The sequence below is a fragment of the Notolepis coatsorum genome (assembly GCF_963971535.1).
Source record: "Notolepis coatsorum genome assembly, chromosome: 11".
NCBI lineage: Eukaryota > Metazoa > Chordata > Actinopteri > Aulopiformes > Paralepididae > Notolepis > Notolepis coatsorum.
Window position 1 is genome coordinate 81,260,711 of NC_140175.1, and position 14,339 is coordinate 81,275,049.

The 14,339-nt window shown below is 42.6% G+C and overlaps 1 protein-coding gene across 1 annotated transcript in view; it reads left to right on the top strand.

Moving 5' to 3' along the window:
• Positions 1 to 9,725, top strand: part of fpgs (folylpolyglutamate synthase) — a 40,788-nt gene extending 31,063 nt beyond the window's left edge. The window contains exons 12-15 of the mRNA XM_084324253.1: positions 738 to 888; positions 2,783 to 2,858; positions 4,166 to 4,232; positions 4,875 to 9,725. Coding sequence (XP_084180379.1) covers positions 738 to 888; positions 2,783 to 2,858; positions 4,166 to 4,232; positions 4,875 to 5,245 — 665 coding nt within the window. The 3' untranslated portion in view covers positions 5,246 to 9,725. The remainder of the gene's footprint in view (positions 1 to 737; positions 889 to 2,782; positions 2,859 to 4,165; positions 4,233 to 4,874) is intronic.
• The last annotated feature ends 4,614 nt before the right edge of the window (positions 9,726 to 14,339 follow it).

The following is a 14,339-nucleotide window of genomic DNA, read 5'->3' on the forward strand; positions in this document are numbered from 1 at the left end:
GCCTCCGCAACCGGTTTTGATCAGACCTTGTACTTTATCCCTCTGCACACAGACAGAGCTGATTGGTGTGTGACACGGACAGTGACACACACACGCTGTCCAACAGCCCTGCCTTCTCCACTCAGCGCACACACAGAGCCAATAGCTTTCTGTCTAAAAACGCTGGCGTTTCGGTGCTAGATCAGACGCCTCGGGCAACACTAGATTCAAGTGACCTGTGACGTAGCTTGTAGAGGACTACGATGCTCTAGGAGTCATGGCCTTGAAATATTTATAAATTATGTCTTTTCACTGTTGTGCCGCAATCTGGCCAATTGTGGTAATAATGTATTTAAACACCAATATCTATAATTTTACCAGATTTTTTTTTTTTTTTTTTAAGTTTTATATATATATATATATATTTTTTTAAACATACACATAAACATAACAACATAAAATTAGATATACAAGCATTAATTAACAGTACACCTCCAATTAAATCACCATTTGAATAAATGTATTATACGAGAAATATACCTAATACTTGCTATCGAATACCCTACACATTATGCTCTCTACCAGATTTCATGTTTTTATCACATACCATCTCGCAACAAATGCCACGTTTTGATATGTTTGGCCTGGACCGGGCAGACCGGCTGACAGCCCAACCTACTCCGGCTGCTGGGCGTTTCTAAAACGGAGAAAAACATCCACTAGAAAGTCACTTGACAAAACACGATGTTTGTCCCCAGGGCTGGCGGACACGGAATGGCCCGGAAGGACCCAGACGCTGCGACACGGAGCCATCACCTACTTCCTGGACGGAGCTCACACCACCCGCAGCATGCAGGCCTGCGTCCGCTGGTTCAGCGAGGTTGCTGCTGAGCAAGAGAGAGCTGCAGGGTGAGTGGCCTGCCTCCTTAACACTTTCAGTGCCGGCCGTGTTTTCCTTTTTACCCCCTTGAATGCCGCCACCCACTTCAATGATAGCGTTAAAAACGCATAATCTATGTTTTAAATTATGGCTATGTGTCTAATCTGCCCGTCGCTTATCAATGACTTGTTTGCGGTCAACATTGTCGAAACGGATTGTTTTTTAATCTGTTCATATCCTTTTTATAGCATTTCGAAAATTTCAGAAATAGAAAGATAACGTCATAAACGGCATTTATTGGAATATTCTCGAATACACTAGACACGTTGTCATTTGTCGGCCTATTTATGAATCGTTTTCAAATAAATGCTAGATTATCGATAGTATATGTGTACATATGCACGCTATAGAAGCGAGCTGAGAAATAATTTCCTCAACAGCACACACATACACACACACACATATACACATACGGGGGACATGCTGTTATCTCAGTGAAAACAGCTCAGATTATTCTAAAACTGGTAACATAGACTCCTTACCTTAGATCAGATGTTCTCCAAAAATATTATTACAATTCCTGATCGCCATTCCAAATATCGATTGTGTTTATTGATTGATTATTGGCTGCTGTAAATATATATTCCAGGCTGCTTTCCATCTCGCGATCACTTCCCTCTTCATCAGATCCCTCGCCAGCATAGTGGAGCCAGTAGGCTCCCCCCCCACCGATCCACCAGTGTAATCGAATGGCCTGCAGTTACACAGGGATAGACGATAGGGGGCGGTATTTTCCCATCGGAGCTCCTAGAGGGGCTGCTGTACCAACGGGAGACTCGGTTGATGAAATATGAATTCAGATCGCTAATAAAAATAAAACTACAATTCGCGTCGTCGGCACTCAACGGGGGGCATGAAATAACGACAATGCGTCGCTGGCACTCAAAGTGTTAAAGGAACACGCCAACATTATGGGAAGTGCGCCTACTGCCGTCTTCTCCAGTCGGACAAGAAGATGGATACCAATTTCCTCTCTGTGTTCAGTGGAAAGCTATCCGGCTGCAAGCTAGCCTTGGCTTCCATTCATTTGTGCTGTGCTAGGCTATATATATATAGAATATATGTATGTGTTTGTATACAAAATGTCATAAGTGGATGGAAATGAATGTTACACTTGAATGGACATTTGTGGTAGCCCAGTGCATACTAGCCTAGACCGTAGCTATCCTGTGGCCCAGTGCATACTAGCCTGGACCGTAGCTATCCTGTGGCTCAGTGCATACTAGCCTGGACCGTAGCTATCCTGTGGCTCAGTGCATACTAGCCTGGACCGTAGCTATCCTGTGGCTCAGTGCATACTAGCCTGGACCGTAGCTATCCTGTGGCTCAGTGCATACTAGCCTGGACCATAGCTATCCTGTGGCCCAGTGCATACTAGCCTGGACCATAGCTATCCTGTGGCCCAGTGCATACTAGCCTGGACCGTAGCTATCCTGTGGCTCAGTGCATACTAGCCTGGACCGTAGCTATCCTGTGGACCAGTGCATACTAGCCTGGACCGTAGCTATCCTGTGGCTCAGTGCATACTAGCCTGGACCGTAGCTATCCTGTGGCCCAGTGCATACTAGCCTGGACCGTAGCTATCCTGTGGCCCAGTGCATACTAGCCTGGACCATAGCTATCCTGTGGCTCAGTGCATACTAGCCTGGACCGTAGCTATCCTGTGGCTCAGTGCATACTAGCCTGGACCATAGCTATCCTGTGGCCCAGTGCATACTAGCCTGGACCGTAGCTATCCTGTGGCTCAGTGCATACTAGCCTGGACCGTAGCTAGCCAAACGCATTTAAGGATAGACTCAAGGCTTCATGTTGAGCAGCTGATGCAACCAGACCATCTCCATCTGTACCATCCCTCTCTTCCAGGGGCCCCGTGATCAGGGTTCTGCTGTTCAACGCTACGGGAGAGAGGGACTCTGCGGCCATGCTCAAACTACTGCAGGTCAGTATGACAGACAGACAGACTCAAACTGCTGCAGGTCAGTATGACAGACAGACAGACTCAAACTGCTGCAGGTCAGTATGACAGACAGACAGCCAGGCTCAAACTGCTGCAGGTCAGTATGACAGACAGACAGCCAGGCTCAAACTGCTGCAGGTCAGTATGACAGACAGACAGGCTCAAACTACTGCAGGTCAGTATGACAGACAGACAGCCAGGCTCAAACTGCTGCAGGTCAGTATGACAGACAGACAGCCAGGCTCAAACTGCTGCAGGTCAGTATGACAGACAGCCAGACTCAAACTGCTGCAGGTCAGTATGACAGACAGACAGGCTCAAACTGCTGCAGGTCAGTATGACAGACAGCCAGACTCAAACTGCTGCAGGTCAGTATGACAGACAGCCAGGCTCAAACTACTGCAGGTCAGTATGACAGACAGCCAGGCTCAAACTACTGCAGGTCAGTATGACAGACAGACAGGCTCAAACTACTGTCGCTGCTGTTACTGACGGGACTAAAATAACAGACATACTCTGATAGATATTACATTAACCTACCTCTCTATATAAAACTAATTCAGTGCAACTAGGGCTGCTCCATTATGGAAAGAATCAGAATCACGATTATTAAATTACTAGATTATTAGATTTGAGAACCTTTTAGACCCTTCATATGACGACGACCTTTCTTCTCAATCAAAGGCTGCCTTTCAACACAAGACTAAATGAGAGCAACACGGCGTGCGGCACAGTCATCGCTTTATCTTTATTATCTTGTTCTCACGGTCATTATGATGACATTATGTTCAGTCCTGCATGACCCCAAGACCAGAGTTCTGACATTATGTTCAGCATGACCCCAATACCAGAGTTCTGACATTATGTTCAGCATGACCCCAAGACCAGAGTTCTGACATTATGTTCAGCATGACCCAAAGACCAGAGTTCTGACATTATGTTCAGCATGACCCAAAGACCAGAGTTCTGACATTATGTTCAGCATGACCCCAAGACCAGAGTTCTGACATTATGTTCAGCATGACCCCAAGACCAGAGTTCTGACATTATGTTCAGCATGACCCCAAGACCAGAGTTCTGACATTATGTTCAGCATGACCCCAAGACCAGAGTTCTGACATTATGTTCAGCATGACCCAAAGACCAGAGTTCTGACATTATGTTCAGCATGACCCAAAGACCAGAGTTCTGACATTATGTTCAGCATGACCCCAAGACCAGAGTTCTGACATTATGTTCGGTCCTGCATCAGTCGGTCTTGCCTCACCTGCATCTGTTTCCTCTTGCAGCCGTGCCATTTTGACTTTGCTGTGTTCTGCCCCAACATCACAGAAGTAATTGCATCGTGTAACGCAGGTGAGACTTTATCATCTCTGGATTTGGAATTGACAAATTTCTTTTTTTCTTTTTTATTGTTTTTTGAGTTGGGGGGGAAAAAAAACTCTTGCCCGCTGTCTCTTGCTCTCTTTCTCTCTCCTGCATACTCTTACACCCTCTTTCTCTCTCTTGCACACTCTTACACCCTCTTTCTCTCTCTTGCATACTCTTACACCCTCTTTCTCTCTCTTGCATACTCTTACACCCTCTTTCTCTCTCCTGCATACTCTTACACCCTCTTTCTCTCTCCTGCATACTCTTACACCCTCTTTCTCTCTCCTGCATACTCTTACACCCTCTTTCTCTCTCCTGCATACTCTTACACCCTCCCTCTCTTGCTCTTGCTCTCTCCCTCTCTTGCTCTCCCTCTTTCGCTCTCATGCTATTCCTCTCTTGCTCGCTCCCTCTCTCTTGCTCTCACTCTTGTGCTCTCACTCTTGCTCACTCTCTTGCTCTCTCTTGCTCTCCCTCTCTTGTGTGCGCTCTCTGTCTCACTCTCTTTCTCTCTCTCTTACTCTCTCACTCCCTCTCTTGCGCTCTCTCTTGCTATCACTCTCTGTCTCTCTCTCACTCTCTCTGTCTCTCTCTCTCTCTCCTCTGTCTATCTCCTCTCTCTCTCAGACCAGCAGAACTTTAATGTGTCTGTGGAACACATGTTGACTCGTTGCCTGGACAACGAGAGGAGCTGGCGCCTGCATCGTGGCCACGGCAGCGACCCCGACGCCCAGCTGCTCATCACGGACGGCCTGCCCCTGGTGGCCGAGAGCGACACCTCGGTCTTCCCCTGCATCCTCAGCGCCCTCCAGTGGATCGCCCAGGGGAGAGACTCTGTTCTGGCCGATCCGGCCAAGAGAGTGATGCCGGTCAAGCCCAGCGTGGCGGCCAAAGCGGCGGTGCTCCGCGAGGCCACGGAGATCCATGTCCTGGTGGCCGGGAGCCTCCACCTGGTGGGGGGGGTGCTCAAACACCTGGACCCTTCCTTCGCCAAGTAGACGCAGCAGGCTTCTGGGTGGAGAACTGCTTGGTTGAAATGGGATTTTTGAAGCAGTGGCTGGATGCTGGGTTTGTCTAGATGTATGTACTGTATGTTTCCCTGAGGGCAGACTTGGATACATCAAAGATTCGAGGTTGGTTAATCGTCCATCTGCCTTTTTCTGCTCAAAGCGATCGTTGTTATATACAGCCTTTTAAAAATCCACCGTCGGTCGACCTCTACTCTAGATGCTACTGATGACAGGGTGGGTGGTAGGTGTGTTTACCGGGCCGGTTGTGTTATTCTGTAGCCCCAGGTTTTGGTAGCTTCACTGTCATGGGCCTTGCTAGGAGTTAAAGAGGAACACCACCCAAATGAATTCCAATATGTCCTGTCCCTGGTCTGGGATAGTTCAATCAATATGTCCTGTCCCTGGTCTGGGATAGTTCAATCAATATGTCCTGTCCCTGGTCTGGGATAGTTCAATCAATATGTTCTGTCCCTGGTCTGGGATAGTTCAATCAATATGTTCTGTCCCTGGTCTGGGATAATCAATATGTTTTGTCCCTGGTCTGGGATAGTTCAATCAATATGTTCTGTCCCTGGTCTGGGATAGTTCAATAAAAAAAAAAAAAATTGGTGAACATGAGCTCCTGTCCTAAAGCCAGACACCAGAAAAACAGAAACGTGTGATGTCCTCTCAGGTATAAAGTCTGGAACTGCTCCCTGGATAATTAATGTGGAACTGATTTTGTGGAGCCACAGAATGTTTTTTATTTGTATTACCCAAATGAGCTTTATTCTATAGTAGTGTTGCGAGTTCTGAAACAGAAATTTACCTGTATACTCTGAACATCTCCCTGAATGTCATCTATAACATCTTTACCAATTCATTGTCTATGGCACTAGTTCTCAAAGTGGGTCCCCAGCAAGATGGGGAGTAGTTTAATTAATTCCACTATTATTATATTCACTAGAAGTTAGCACATTGTATAAGAATGACTATTCTAATTATAGGTTTCTGTCTCTCTGCTCTCCTCTCCCCACCTACAGTACTAATAACGGTTATGAGATTCTGTACCAATAATTTCACTCCTCTATACTGTAAAAGGATAGGGGTGTGACAATAAACTTGATCAAATCATTTGAATAAATGGTATGGAACAACAACTATGTTCTCAGGTGTAGGACGCTGGGACAAAGTGTTATCACAACTATGTTCTCAGATGGAGGACCCTGGGACAAAGTGTTATCACAACTATGTTCTCAGATGGAGGACCCTGGGACAAAGTGTTATTACAACTATGTTCTCAGATGGAGGACCCTGGGACAAAGTGTTATCACAACTATGTTCTCAGAAAGAGGACGCTGGGACAAAGTGTTATCACAACTATGTTCTCAGAAAGAGGACGCTGGGACAAAGTGTTATCACAACTATGTTCTCAGAAAGAGGACGCTGGGACAAAGTGTTATCACAACTATGTTCTCAGGTGTAGGATGCTGGGACAAAGTGTTATCACAACTATGTTCTCAGATGGAGGACCCTGGGACAAAGTATTATAGGTTTTAGAACCAATGGTCTATGGAGCAGCTTCAGACATTACAACTGATGACATCAGACTTTATACCTGATGACATCACAAATGTGAGTTTTGGCTCTAGTTTTATTTTAAATTTGGAGAGAATTGTTCATAATATTTTGGACCATCTTAAACCATAGGAATAACATGTATGAATTCTGAAATTGGGCGTAGTTCTCCTTAAAACGGCTAGCATAGACCATAGTTCCCCTTAAAACGAATGGCTAGTATAGACCATTGTTCCCCTTAAAGCTGCTAGCAAAAGCCGTGTTTGCACCAAAACTACCTGGGACTTTATTGCCAGGAACTACATTTCACGGAACTCCCTTCAGCCCACTGTTCTGTGTTTGCACCGCAGTGTAAAGACCCACAAAGATTAGGCGAATTAGTCCACTGACGTGTGAAAAAGGTTTCTAGGCATTCCAGCATCTCATTAGAACAAATTCCTCTAATCAGATCTTTGTGATCACAGTTAACCTGTTAAGCTGTGCTGTAGCCCTATTTTCAGAAAATCCGCCTAAAAGTACATGCCCAAGTAAATGGAAGATTGCGCCACTTCTACAAGGTCAATTTGCATGTTCTTGGTATCTAGGAACATCTATGGACCTCAGGGAATGTATTCCCAGTGTCAGAAATATTGTGTCTGTTACAGGATTCAAGTGGTTTATTTGTCACATACATACACAAGGCGTAAATCGTAATGAAACCAAGAATATAAATGATAATTTTTCTTTGCAACTTTGATGTGAATAAAACCATACAAAAATTGCGGGTTAACAGATTACGCTCACTGAGCTCATTAATTATGCACCTTCTTGAGATAAAGTGTACAAAAGATCTAAGCAAATTAATAAAGGGAAGATGATTAAACAGAAGGATTTGTAGATACAGTACTGAATTCTGCCATCCGGACACATGCAATTTGAATTATAATGCATTTGAATATATAATATATAATATCAGGCCTATAAATTACCTTATTATGGCCAAGTCATACATCTATTGATAGGGCCAAATCTCATATTTCCAATGACTGTGTTAAATCTGGATTTAGTCATTTCCTCGCATTCACATTATTCAGAGAAACTCTTATTTTCGAGGGGAAATTTAACATCGGTAAACAAACGTGTTGAAAATATACACTTGGACTGCTGTTTTGATAGGGTTAGGGTCTTTACTCTTGGCTACATTTGAAAAAGAAACGACATTAATTAATACAGTCTGTATTGAACGATTTATGACAAACAGCTGGGGGACCCGGACCCTACAGCTTAACGGGTTAAATAAACAGACAACAATGTTCCCTGCATACTATTATACTATTGGTCCTCGCATTTAACAGGAACGTGCAGCAGACCGCTCAATGCACAATGCAAACATTTCACCTGCTTGGTTCATATAATCTAATTGTAACTAAGATTTGCTGGGACGAAAATATTGCTTTTGTGCATAGATCACTATTGTTCGGATCTTTCAAGAATGTTCAATTTGAATCCCTCCGAAAGGGTCTGACAGGTACACAATGGATGACTCAATGGTTGGTCATTAGTTTTGTTTATTTTAAACAAACTAGTTGAGATGTTTTTTACCACAATACAACTGTAATTCCCACAGCTGACCATAGCTATAATTTCCACAGCTGACCATAGGTCAAAAACTTGTGAAACAGAACAAAATGCACAATAATTAAACATAATATTAATAGTTATATTGTATATATATTAATATACTATCATTAGGGGTGTAACGATGCATCGATTATAATGTGTTCGATTCTATGCATCGATTTGAATATGTTAGAATCGATTATACCGTAATTTTCTCACTATAAGCCGCACCTGAATATAAGCCGCAGCAGCTAAATTGAATGATGTGTACATATATAAGCCACACTGGACTATAAGCCGCAGGTGTTTTAATGTTTAATTACCATATGTAAGGGTTCGTGCACAGAGGGGATTGTCGGGAAAGAGATGGCAGGAAGTTCCCATTTATTAACTTGCAGCAGCTGTGTGCCTGTGAGAGAAGAGCGAGTGAGAGTTAAAGGTGGTGGACTGTAACCTGTAAAATCCATAGATTTAGGAGGTCCCCTAGTGGCCGTTAGCTGTAAAAAACCATAGATTAGCCGCACCGTTATATAAGACGCAGGGTCGAAAAATGGGGGGGCGGAAGGCGCGGCTTATAGTCCGAAAATTACGGTAATCGAAATTAATCTAAATTAAAAATATTTAATGTTTTTTTTGTGTGTATTGTTTTTATTGACCTATAGTCCATTCATGCTGAGTGAATCAGTTCCCCCAGCCACATTTGTGTATTCAAAAATGTTGGGGGAATTGACTGATTTGACTGAATTAATCTAATCGAATTGAATCGTGGTCAAATTAAGAGATTTCATGATGCATTCAATCGTTGCCTGAAGAATCGTAATCGAATCGTTGTGAGGTCGAATCGTTACACCCCTAACTATCATACATACTAATCAAACCTGCATGTCATGTCCCCTTTAACAGTGGGTGAAAGAGGGAGAACTACAATGACTACATTTACCAGAATGCCTGGCAATGTTTACTTCCTCCTCCGCATCTCACACAAGCGATTCAACACCAGTCATCTCAAACACGGAGCACACACACACACACACACAACGGGACAAGACAAGACAAGACAAGACAGCAGTTTATCATTCGATCGAAGTACACACACGCCAAAGTTCCACAACTGCGCATGCTCACAAGCACAAACACCTGTTAAATTATTTAGACCCCTTTACGGATCTGATCCTTACATTAAATAAACCAAAGGTCTTGACAATGATTTATCAATTTATAATACACATTTCACGTTGTTGGCTGTAAGGCTGTCCCCGAAGCCTGTTTTTGGGATTCGAACTTAGTCAGGGTTTTGCGAACGAACCTTTGAACCTTCGTTTTTTATTTAAAAAAATAATAATGATTACAAATATATATTTTTTAAATATATATATATATATATATATATATATATATTTTTTTTATAAATATCCTCAAACTAAATCCTCAATTTGAATAAAGTGATTATGATGAGTCTTTCTTTTTTATTAAATCAACTTTAATGAATATAACTTAGCAGGTTTTTTTAATACTATAATATGAGTGTACCCTCTTTATCTGCAACTGAAGAAACCCCCATTCCCATTGGTTTAAACAGAATGAATAGACATAAAAGAAATATATAAAAAAATAAAAATAATAAAAAATTTAGAATTTTGATTTAGAATTCGAATGTTAACGTAACGAACGAACATTCGGGCTCAGCCTTACACCCCTTCCTGACAGGCAGCGACGCAAGCAAGCGTGATTGCGAAAATGATTAAAATGTATTCGTTTCAATCAGACTATCCTGACCTGCCGCAAGCGACAGCGAACTGAGCGGCGATGTCGTTCCCCCCTCAAATATTTGCTCGCTGTGTCTCTAGTTGAGCGATTACGCGGCAGAGTCCCGCCCCTAAACACTTTTTATTGGTCAAGAATCGCAGGCTGCTTTGCCCCCGTGTGCTTCCAGGTAACACACACAGACACACTCGGACACGCGCCACCTCATATCAGGACAGTGTCGCGCGCAATTTCGTCTCCAGTTCGCTCGCTCGCTGCATGTCAGGAACCGGTGTTAGTGGGATGTAGTGCAATCCTCTCTTAGTAATAGCCAATAGCAATCTTTAAATACTTGACCTGCAAACAAACATTTAATTTGCTCAGTTCATACGATCTAATTGTAAGTAAAAAGTAAAGTAAAAAATTATCGCTTTTTTGCATAGAGCACTAGATTTATCGGCTTACAATACGCATTTCCTGGTTGAAAGCGGATGAAATGGACATTAAATGTCTCATTAAATACTACAAATGTAGGACTGTTCTGACAGCACAATACAGTATTGATGTAACTAAAATATTTGCTGTCGGGAAATGTTTTAATGCATAGCTCAATTAACAAAATAATATTTAATTAAATGCTGCGATTACTTGATCATTCAGAATGTTCAGTGCCACAAGCACCATCCCCCAAAGTTCCTGGACTTGGGGAAATTACCTACCCCCAGAGAGAGCACAGTCTTTCGAGTAAAATAATCTCCCGGAACTTCTGTTTAGACCCTGGTCTCTGTGGTGCAAATGCACAGAGTTCCTGAACAAGTCCCTAGTTCTGGGGCAAAGTTCCTGCGGTGCAAACATGGCTTTAAAACAGCTAGCATAAACCACAATTCCCCCTTAAAGCGCAGAGGCGGTCAGGTGGCGTAGCGGAGATTGCGCTCGTCACCAATGCAAGAGGCTGCGGTCTCGACTCCCGGAGTCAGCATTGCCTTGGCTTGGACTGATCGTCATACTAACTCGTTTGGCTGGGTTAGGGGGAGGGAAGTCACGGGTGGGGATCTGGCGTTGTGGACAGCGACGCCTACAGGTCAGGTCTGGGCGCTTGCTCAGCGGAGGCAGGACTTGATGAAGGCAGCGTGACCTCCCACGCGTTACGCTTCACCAATGAGAGCCCTCGCTGCCAGGTGAAAAAAGAGTCACTGGCTGTCGCCGCGCGTGTCGGAGGAAGCATGCGGATGACTTCAGGGTTCCCTTGTACCGACCAGTAGGAGAACATGCGCACAACAACCAGGCAAGGGAGGGGGGGAATTGGCACAACGACTAAATTGGGATGGGGAGAAAAACAGAGAAAAAATCGGAGAAAGAAGATTAAAAAAAATAAAAAACAGCTAGCATAGACCATAGTTACCCTTAAAACAGCTAGCATAGACCATAGTTACCCTTAAAACAGCTAGCATAGACAATAGTTACCCTTAAAACAGCTAACGTAGACAATAGTTACCCTTAAAACAGCTAGCATAGACCATTGTTCCCCTTAAAACGGCTAGCATAGACCAAGACAACTGCAAGGTTTTACAGCCAGTTTCACCATGAGCCTTAAAAATGCCAAGCTTAAGTCTTAAGTCTATACTTGAAACCAAACCTGCCAAACTTGTTTACATGGAACTGTATAGAGTGTACACGCATGTCCCTTCCCAATATGACACAAGCACTTGTTCAAATCCTGTGAGCTCCGGTTAATTGTTGTGCTTTAAAAAGCGTTATCAGTGGTTGGCTAAAGGCCATATATACCGTACACATGATACTGTTTCTGTAAAGCAGCATTGTTTCTGCGACTGACTTCTGTGCCATTTGTAGTAGGAGTCCTGGTGTTCTCATGAGGTGTTGGGCCTATGCAATGTGTTGCTGTGCCGTAAAATTGCTCATTGGCCACAGTTGTTATTTAATTAGAATCACATCTTTGATTGCAACCACTTGTTTACCTACCAAGATGTCAGCGGTGAGGATGTAATGGAATACTTTGAATGAAATCTGCGCTGACCTTAGATGAGACTAGCTTATTATTATTTTATTTTTTTCAATGTGGGATATTCACCTCCTTACACAACCTTTTTACATATTGTTTTGTAATGAAAGCCATTTTGTGCACCAAACATTTTTATTTAATTTTGTACATATTTGAAAAATACCCACCGCCTATTGAACTCTTATCATCTCTTGGATGTAGACGTGTAAATATCACTTGACATTCAGCAGTAAGGACTGGCGCTGATGTGAGCTGTAACTCGTGCAAATGCAGTCATAACATAATTATTGTTTTTAAAATCACAATCTAATCAGTGTTTGAACAGCAGGCATACTAAAGAAAATTATTTAATTCAAACATGCTTTTTTCTTAAGTGTAGTGTAGAAGCTTAGTTTATTAGGACGTGCTCATGTTAATGCAAAGACCTGTCTTGCAGAATCCCAGAATACGAACCTTGAATATGAATGCTAACACGTGTACATCTGTTGTTGCCTAGGAAGAACCCTGACCCTAGGAAGAAAGACGATGAAAGCTCATGTAAATCTGTTGTCGTCTAGGAAACTGGGATGTCCTTATGGATAGAAAGATGATAAACGTGGAAAAACATGTCCCAGGCGTGTATTTCTAAAGTACAAAAGAAACCATTTTGTTTCAAAAGTGGGTGAAATCTCACCTGTTATTATGTCACAATGAGAATATTGCAACGGTACAAAAATATATTTTGAACATAAAGGCATAAAGTATATTTACACTGCAAACACAGGCATAAAGTACATTTACACAAACCCTGTCTACCTGCTAACTTTACACACAGAGCCGGTAGTTGAGTCTACCTGCTAGCTTTGTAAACACATGCCCTGGAGTTGAGTCTACCTGCTACCTTCATGAACACATGCCCTGGAGTTGAGTACCTGCTACCTTTATGAACACAGACCCTGTAGTTTAGTCTACCTGCTACCTTTATGAACACAGACCCTGTAGTTTAGTCTACCTGCTACCTTCATGAACACAGACCCTGTAGTTTAGTCTACCTGCTACCTTTATGAACACAGACCCTGTAGTTTAGTCTACCTGCTACCTTTATGAACACAGACCCTGTAGTTTAGTCTACCTGCTACCTTCATGAACACAGACCCTGTAGTTTAGTCTACCTGCTACCTTCATGAACACAGACCCTGGAGTTGAGTCTACCTGCTACCTTCATGAACACATGCCCTGGAGTTGAGTCTACCTGCTACCTTCATGAACACAGACCCTGGAGTTGAGTCTACCTGCTACCTTCATGAACACAGACCCTGGAGTTGAGTCTACCTGCTATGTTTTTGATCATCACTGGATCATGGTTCATGGTCTCTTTTGACTCAGATTACAGACGAGGCTTGACGAGTCCTAACAAAAGGAGAGTTTTTTTCTGGCAGATGTTGAAATACATTTCTGCTAGATCACCACTTGGAACTTGAGTCTTGAAATGTTTCCCTGTATATTGTGCACAGTGTTTTTACATGTCTGTTTACAATAAAAAAGTAATTTATCATGAGCACAAGGTGTTTTTTTTTTTTTTTTTTTTTTATACGAATACTGCTTACCCTTGAAAGAGTGCATGATTTTGTTCATGTGTCAGACTAGGACTGGGTGATTAACTGAGTTTCAATTACAGTGTTGACTTGACTTCACACAATCATGAAAACAAGATAATCGAGATAAAACGATATTGTGCCACATGATGTCCAGTTATTAGTGTAACTACATTAGCTGTGTTAATTGGTAGTGAAGGTAGTTCAATACAAATGTAGAATTTTCCTGAATCAATCTACTAATTGGTGTAGTCATTGATGTTTGTCTACAAAATTACATTACAGAAGTATTTTTATTAATGCTCTGCAGTGTCGTCTGAATCTAGGTTTGTTGAATAATAAGGGTTAGTCTGACGTGTACTTGTTTGAGGGTGATTAGCATATTATTTAATCCTTGGGTCTGAAAACTAACAATTTAGTCCCCTAATGGTAAGAAAGGAAAATCAATCGAAATCAGTGTTGTTGCTAATCATTGACATGCTAGCCTGTAATACCCCCCCCCCCCAATCCATTTTCAATGTATGTTTTTTTCTTCTTTTTATAATCTGTGATGCCATCCCACACAGTTACAATTCTAAAATTAATTGAA